The following is an 8,799-nucleotide window of genomic DNA, read 5'->3' as shown; positions in this document are numbered from 1 at the left end:
GACGGCCCGCCACGCACAACACCGAGAAATTACAGGTCAGCTTCTTGAAAGGACCTCAAACGGTCCTAAAAAATGCATGGAAAAAAGCTCCAAAAATACTGAAAAAATAAATGTTGAGCTATAAATAAAATATTTCTAAGAAATTTCTGTGGACAAATATCCATGAACAGTTATTAGTATTCTGTAACTTTCCATAAATCAGTTTCTATACTCACTAATGATAAATAATAATTATAAATGCAAAAAATTTTAACTTTCATAAAGCTTTTTATATACTGTCATACTATCACTATCATAATAATGAAACAAAAAAAGAGCTGAATACTAATAGTTACACGGAAAAAAACAGTAATAAGCAGTTTACTTACTACTACTAGCAGAGAGCCCCCCCCCCCAAAAACCTTGATCTTCCTGTAATTACAAAAGCAAGAGTCTTTTTTCCTGTATTTATATTGTGTTTTTATTTAGCCGCATCTAATTCAGATGGGGCCTCAGAACATTCACTTAATATATCACAAAATGATGAGCATCTGCAACATTTTTTCTCAAATCCAGACCTACAGACAGAATCACTGTGTTATACTTATATGGGCAAACACAATGCAATTCATCAAAAGACCTCATCATCAAGAATGGTGTTCAACAAACATCAATAATGAGCTACGTTACTCCGCTTGTTATTGACATCTGTGTGGACATCAAATGAGAACGCTAAATGTATAAACTAAAATTTTTATTTGAATTAAATTAATATGGCAAACCTAAATCGGCATACAATAGTATTCATTATTATTATTATTCTTTGAACTGTTTATGAGTATACATATAATTTTTTTTTAAATGAATGTAAAGGGAAAAGAAAAGGCAACATTTCCTTCAAAATGATGTCTTATGAAGGAAGAGACCAGCCTCACTTAAATAATTCTTGAGGTAAAACAATTGAGGTTTAAAAAAACAAAACAACTGAATATATCTGGACTGAAAAAAACAAACAAACAATACAATAAGCTTTAATGCAAAGCAATTCGATATATAAATAAGCTTCATCGCATATGTACATGCTTTTGTGGCAAGATATGAGAGCATTTCTATGTTTGTCCAATTTTTTTTTTTTTTTTTTACTTCCGTTCTCCTTTTGGAAACAAAGATGGGAATGAACTTCAGTTTATTTTTTAATCTATGCATCCCTGAGGTGTCCTTTGACTTCCTGTAGCTTCTCTTTTCCGCTCCCTCCACAGCCCCCCTTTCACCTGCCAGTCATATTGCTGACCCACGTCGAGCCCACAGTCTCTGTCTGTGTCAATTGTCCCTGTTTTGGCGTTTATGAAATGCTGTAGTTGTTATAGTAGGCTGCCGTGGCATCGGCCAATACGGAGATGAGACTGGTTTCCGTAGCGCTGCTCGAGCAAACGGAAGCCGGCGTTAACTGGATGTGTCCCGTGACTGTCATCCCACCCTGCTCAGGGTGATAACTGGTGGAATTTAGGTACTGGTCGAACTCATCTCGGTCGACCTCACCCAGCAATTCAGCCTGGCTCAGCTGGTCCAGACCCTCCAGGTGCCCCTGTTCTGGAGGGGGTGAAAGCTGGCCGAGGTGCCCCTGGTGCCCATGATGGATCTGAACCTGTGGGAACGAAGGGCTGTAATAGGACAGTGGATGTGCTGGGATAAAGGTCGCCCCACTTCCCTGGTGGGACATCTGGATGTGACCACAGTGCAGAGGTGCCTGCTGGGAGTAATCGGGATGGTAAGGGGGTGGACTGCTCATGTGCGCCGGCGTGGGACGCCTGTCGTCTGGGCAAGAGGCGGAAGACGAGCAGGAGCTGGTGGAGACTGAGCTGGAGGACGAGTAGTAGGACTGGTGTTCATGATCCACGGCGTCCAGAGGCGACATCTCAGGTGGCGTGGGCAAGCCGTACGGGTACGTATCGAAGCTGCTGTTGGAACTGGCGGGGTCTCTGAAGACCCTGACGCCGGGTAGAGCTGCGCTTGGAGAACCGAAGCCGCCACTCACACCGCTCTCGTCGTCTTTATCCAGGGGGTGACAGCAGCGAGGATCCGGGAGGGAGTTTTCCGGACCGAGGGTGGTCAGGAGGAAGCCGGGGTCCACGCGTTTACAAATGCGCTTCAGCTGCTTCTTCCTACGGGGACGGTACTTATAATTGGGGTAGTCCTGCATGTGCTGAACCCTCAGACGCTCCGCTTCCTCCACGTACGGTCTCTTCTGCGGTGGAGTTAAAGCTTTCCATGACTTTCCTGTTGGAGAAAAAAAAGAACGGACACATTAGACTCAATAATGTTTTTTTAAAGGATCTATTTGGAGTTTTTGAGATTGACCAATTACAAACTAATAGCTTGACAATCACATTAGCACCAACACAACATAATTACATGGTTCATTATAAGCATGGTCTTTACAGCAACATTTACACAAAGCTAGTTTAATGTCTTTATAAGCATTTTTGAATATTTCAAAAGAAATAATACAAATATTTATCAACTATAATTGTTTATAATGTCAGTTACAAAAAAAATTCAATTTACACCACGGTATTTAACTTACTTTTTAACGGTACATTATTTGTTGCTTGGCATTAATTTTATAATGTTTGAATTCCAATATTGGCAGTAATTATATTGAGTTCGTAATTTTTAGTTTTTAAAAATACTTGAAAGTGTTTTAAAACCAGAGCAGTATAGAGAAAAAAAATGTGTAGTAGTAAAAAACAGAAAGGACTCCCACATGCAAATTATAGTTTCAAAACTTCTTATTAATTAATTATCCAATGAGGTTTTTCATTTTTGTTTTATTTCTTATGCAAACCTGAAGATCAGACTGATTTCAAATGAATGAATTTAAAATTATTTGTATGCTATTTATATATTTAATTATTCTATATTATTTTACTAATTATTGTTACCATTACTTAAATGGTTTAAGTATTGACATAATTTTTGCATTTTATATAGGCCAACTCTCTCTCTCGCTCTCTATATATATAGGCAATATTTTTTTTATTTTTTTTTTACAAACAAATTATTTTTACAGATTTATAAGGGCCTAGAAGGCTATTTATGTTTGGAAAAAAATCTGCCACACTTGTGAAATGATAAATGTGCCCTTGATCTAAATTTAATTAAATACAATCTAAAAATGTGCCGCATCTCACTGTGACTCCTTTATTATTTTGGTTTTGTTTCAGTTTATTTTCAATTCAGGTCCGTTTCGGACAGATCAACGCTTTCTGCTACCAAAAAGTATTTTAACTTATGTCTACAATTAGTTTACAATTATTAGCTACAGTTAGCTACAATTAGAAGGGATACAACATCACATTTTATGTAATCAATGCATAAAACAACTGTGCAACAGAGAATGAACTCTCACAATGAAGTCTCGAAAACTTGCCAATGACAATCTCCTTTAATACTACTAATAATGATAATAATAATGAAATGTTGATATTAATAGTAATTATTAGACAAATAATAATGATAATGTCTTACCCAGCATCTTGCTGAGCTCGGCGTTGTGGAGGTCTGGGTTCTGCACTGCGAGTCTCTTGCGCTCGTCTTTGGCCCACACCATGAAGGCGTTCATGGGTCTCCTGATGCGCGGCTCCGACACCTTGTCCGCGGGAGCTCTGTGAGAGGTGTGTCCGTCAGGTACGTCCGCGTTTCCCGCAGAGCACTCAAAGCTCTCCGGCCAGGACGAATACGCGCTTATCAAAGCAGCCATGTGCGCTTTCAAAACTTCACCTTCCCCTTTAATTCAAACTTTGTTTCTCTGGCGCGAATGTGACCTAGAGATTTTCTCTCCGTTTTGAATCTAAATCAAAGTAAAGGCGCAGCAAGAGATGAATTTGACTGAGCAGCTGGTGGTTGAAGAGCACTGTGAGAGAGATCGACTCCCTCCTCTGAAGCTGTGATTCACTGTTTCCTCCGGCATTGGGAAGCGCTTTATATGTGAGGAGCAGCTTCCAGCACAGGCCCACGGGAGGATCTCAGCTCCTCCTTGACTGCAACCTGAGACCAACGACGGTGAGGAAAAAACGAGGTGACAAAAATATTTCAACAGCTTTACTACTAAATCACGTCATTAGCTGTTGGTTGGGTTTGTTTTCATGACACGTTACTTTGATGGTAGTGATGGATAAGGCTGTCGCCCGTTTTCAGTCAATGTAGTAGACACTCCATAACAATTATTCAACAGACAAATAAGAGAATATAATTGTTAAGAAATAATATTGTAAAAATTATATTATGCTGTATTTGTATTCCCAGTTTTGTTAAGTTCGTGAGACAGGCAATCACACTGCAAGCTATACCCCTATGTCATGTGACCTAATAAGTGATTGTGCCTGTTTTGTTTAAATAAAATGTCCCAGTCAGAGTAACTGGATGTTGTGAAAGAGTAGGCCTATAGCGTATTTCGTGAGTTATCTGTGTGCTCTGCTAACAGGTTATGGCCCAGTGAGAGTGTTACAGAATATGTCATCAGAGCTGAGAAGGCAAATCACTGCTTTGAGAAATGGAGGTTGCTAATCTGAGTGACGGCTATTTACTTCAAACTAACACTAATAACGTTTTTTTTCCTTCTTCTTCTGGTTTATCTTACAAGATAAGGGGCCTGTTTGGTTGGATAAACCCTACTAATTGCAGGTTCTTCAATGGTTCTTAAGTTCAGCAAATCACTTTCTCAATATCAAGAACAATTTTACTGGTTCTTTGGAGATTAAAAAAAGTTCCTGATGTCACATTATAGGTTCTTCAGATCAAGGTATTGGTTTCTAGATTCTTCAACGCACCAGTAGGCTACATATAGGCCTACAGTAGCCTATGTTTTTATTTTTTTACACATAGTCCGTTATCTATATGACGACTTCAGATGCAAAAGCCTCTTAAGTCCATCTAAAGTTTTTATTTAATATTAACATTTTTATCAGGCTCCTATGTATAGGTTTCAAGTACCGGCATTTAGTGAGTTTGAAGTTAAAAGTATTTGATGAATGTATACTATGTGCGGAGAGCATTCACTCAATATTATTATCAAATTTTTGACAAAGGTGGCTTCTAGAGGCTTTTGATATATATATATACATTTTGGTTCAATTTGAAACATTTATGTGTAGGACTTGGTTCTGTCAGGGATAATTTCTAGTTCATAATTGCGTGTTATATCTGAATGTTTGTTGTCTTGATCCACAATGATTTTATCAAGACATGAAATGATAAAAAAATTCTCACTTACACTTTATTTTAAGGTGTCATTGTTACAGTGTAATTAAGTACTGAGTAATATTAATTAACAACACTTACTATATGGGTAAAGGTAGGATTAGGGTTTGGTTGAGGGTTAGTCGCATGTAATGTAATTATGCATAATTTATTACTATGGTAAAGTACATGTAAGGACACTGTAAAATAAAGTAAGGACAATTCCTTAATTTTTCAATGTTAAATTGAAAATTCACCCATCCAGCTGAAGTTGTTATAAAATGTGGATGTAGGAAGCTTTTTAAAAAATAAGTTATTTAACCAATAAGGCACAAGAGGCCATGCTATATTGTGAATGGTCACGGCTAAATGGTGTTATTAGGCACAACCTGCATTAAAAAATAGCAATCACAGGCCAGGACCGGGATTATCCATTTTATGAATTTTGATTTAAAATTTGGAAGCATGCAATAAATGATGATGCCAGGCTCGAGAGAGTGTGAGTGGGGTTATTTGGCATTTGGATATAAAATTCGAATAATTAACAATAAATGCATGTTGGGGTTGGCTGGCACTGTTTTTTTTTAAAGACACATTTCATCGTGAATGTTTTCACCAACTAGGTGCAAATTAAAGCTTATCTTACCGTTTGTTCCACTAGAGACATTAAGCAAATAAAAAGTGTGGTAACACTGGTTTCCCCTTTGCTACAAAGGACTGTTTATAAGATCATGTCGTCAATTGTGCATAGATTTTAAAAGATCGCAATGGTGGTGTTTAAATGTTGATTTAAATAGATTGCTATATTTAGCTGGGAGATGATAAAACCTGTTTTGATGGGGCCGTCTGCATACATCCATGAAGCCATTCTTCAGAAATCATGATGTGTTTTACAGCTAGTGTCATTATTCATTTCTGCTGGAGGAAACTTGTTATTTAACAGTGTCACAAGCGTGACACAACAGATTTCCCCCGTACTGGATCTACATCATCTTACTCATCAAAACCGGTCGTTGTGCTCAATGATTCACACCTAGTTCAGATCCTCATACTTTTAGCTTGAGGGCTGCTGGGTAGATTGTCAAGATCAGACAGTGGGGATCCTGTTGACAGGTAGTTCATGAAAGCTGTCGGAAAGACAGGAAGAGTTCAGAATAAACCAATGCTCTACTTAAGAGAATCTGAACAGAGAAACCGATCCCATGTTTGACTTCAGTTAGAAGTATCATTTTGTGACTGACCTTTGAATTTGCTCCAGTGTTTGAGAGTTCGTGGTAGGTTCCAGTGCAGAGGATGAACACCATTAAAATGTGGGACTCATTGCAGGAACAGGAAGAGGAGATTGATGCCCCAGATTGCAAAAAAACATTACGACAGAATATGACGCTACACTTATCTCCTCGTCATACCTGCATGTTTGGGTGTGAGGTGCAAAGAGTTCACTCATTTGTGCTGATCATTGAAAATCTTTACGGTTCTGGATTTTGAGGAATTATTTCATGTGTCATTTGATTAACGTTTGGGGAAACGCAGACGTGTCTGCTTTGTGTCGAGTGTATCCGTCTATGATGAGTGCAGGGATTGGACCATTATAGTTGGACCCTGATGTAGCTCCGCCCCTTTTCATCAATGAGCTTATTGTGTTCATTCTTACAGTTTGTATTTCCACAGCATGAAGGAAAGATCTTATGGATAAGATGTTTTAGAGGCTAAACTGTAATGCCCCTTTAATCTAAAAAACTGTCCTTTTTTTTTTTTTTTTTTTTTTCACATTACCATATTTTCAAAGGGCCATGTAAAAATTTGGGGTCGGAAGGATTTAATTTTTTTGAACATCTCACTGCGGCTGCTCACCAATTTGATAAAAAAACCAGTAAAATTCTGAAATATTGATCCAATTTAAAACAAGTCTTTATTTTTTTATATATATTTGGAAAACGTATTTATTTGATGGCAAAACTGTTTGTTTTTTTCAGCAGTCATTACTTTAGTCTTCAGTTACATGATCCTTCTTTGTAAATCCATTTTCTTTTTTTGGCCATAAAATATTAAATGAAGCAGTTTTTTCTAAATGGTAATCATGGGGTAAAGTGTGTCAGTCAATCAGCTAACAGTGCTGGTAGTAACTGATTACATGTAATCTGGATTACGTAATCAGATTCCAAAAATGTATTACTTGTATTTAGACCTTATTATATTTTAAAATGCTAATAATCAAATTAGTAACTTTTTTACAGATTACATTATTGCATTTTTCACACAATAGCAGTAAACTATAATTTATTGATTTTTCTTAATTCTTCTATCCACACTTTACATTTTTTCTTTCTAAAAAAATCAGATTGTGTGTCATGCTGTTTAGCTTTGCAAGTTACTTGATATATAGCTGTGAAACACTGTCTTCATCATATACAGTGACCTTAGATAATTATTGATCTGGACAAAAATATTTCAAACAAAACTTTAAATGTGTAATATCATTGCCATTTTCATATTTATTATTGTTTGTTCATGTAATGCAGGGATACTTTTTTGTCAGACAAACCTCTTTGACCTAAAATATTTACTTGGAGACCCGAGGTTTTTCAATTTTTCAATAACTGAACAGCACATTTGCATGCTCTCAGATGTCGAATAATGGTTACATTGACATGCAGGTAAACAAATAAAATATTAATATTTGTATTGTCCAATTGTTTTATTTTTTCAAATATTTTATTCATTTTAATTCTACATTTGTACCCCTCCTCATGTTGTTGAAAACAAAGAATGGAAAAAAACATTCTTTCCCCTTTAAAAAAAAGAAATATCAATATGGTACACAATAATCCCATTCAAATCAATGTGATAAATGAGTTAGGTCAAATGGTATCTAAAAGTAATCAAAAATGAGTCAGAATACATTACCTAAAATGAGAAATCTAGATTCCGTTACGAACTACAATTTTCGTCATGTAATTTGTAATCAGTAACGGACTAGGCCTACAATCTACTAAATAAAAACCTTTTCCTGATTACATTTATTAACTTTTTATAATGTTTTGCAAAATATTAATGTTTTGCAAAATTATGCATGGCAAACATTTTCATTCAGTTAACTGAAATATTCTTAACAATTATTGCTGTTACCTATAATTAAATCAGGATCAAATACAGTATCACAATATTATCAATAGTAAGCACCCATGGAACAAGATTTAATTTCGGTCGCTGGCCCCACTTATAAATTTAACCTGACACAGCTTACCCCTATTGTGGGACAAGTTATGTCACTGGACCACTTTATTTTAATATGTATATTTAAAAGCTCATTTATCCTTTGCTAGAAGGCAAAATAAGCAAAATGTGATGATCCTCCTATTCCAATTTAAGGATTTAATCTGCCCTTTATATGTTTTTTTAAAGAACAATTGAAACAATGTCCATCTTCTTATCCCTCTCCTTTTGACAAGCACCTCAAAAGATTCTGGACATGGACCGTGGGAATAGGTAGGATGTAGCTCTATTATTTGATCATCATAAACGGGTTTGGCGATGCTTTCAGATTTACCTCAGGAGCAGATGCCATTTATAGCAGCAGTC

At 36.5% G+C, this 8,799-nt stretch overlaps 1 protein-coding gene across 1 annotated transcript; it reads right to left on the bottom strand.

Moving 5' to 3' along the window:
- Positions 1-718: 718 nt before the first annotated feature.
- On the bottom strand, positions 719-3,956 carry sox7 (SRY-box transcription factor 7). Its single transcript, XM_082147524.1, has 2 exons — positions 3,508-3,956; positions 719-2,256 (listed from the first exon to the last, which is right to left on the bottom strand). The coding sequence occupies exons 1-2, from the start codon at positions 3,737-3,739 to the stop codon at positions 1,322-1,324; spliced, it is 1,167 nt and encodes a 388-aa protein (XP_082003650.1). The 5' UTR covers positions 3,740-3,956; the 3' UTR covers positions 719-1,321.
- Positions 3,957-8,799: the final 4,843 nt, after the last annotated feature.

Source organism: Leuciscus leuciscus (assembly GCF_965113295.1).
Source record: "Leuciscus leuciscus genome assembly, chromosome: 19".
Classification (NCBI taxonomy): Eukaryota; Metazoa; Chordata; class Actinopteri; order Cypriniformes; family Leuciscidae; genus Leuciscus; species Leuciscus leuciscus.
This window is presented reverse-complemented; position numbering and strand designations above follow the sequence as displayed.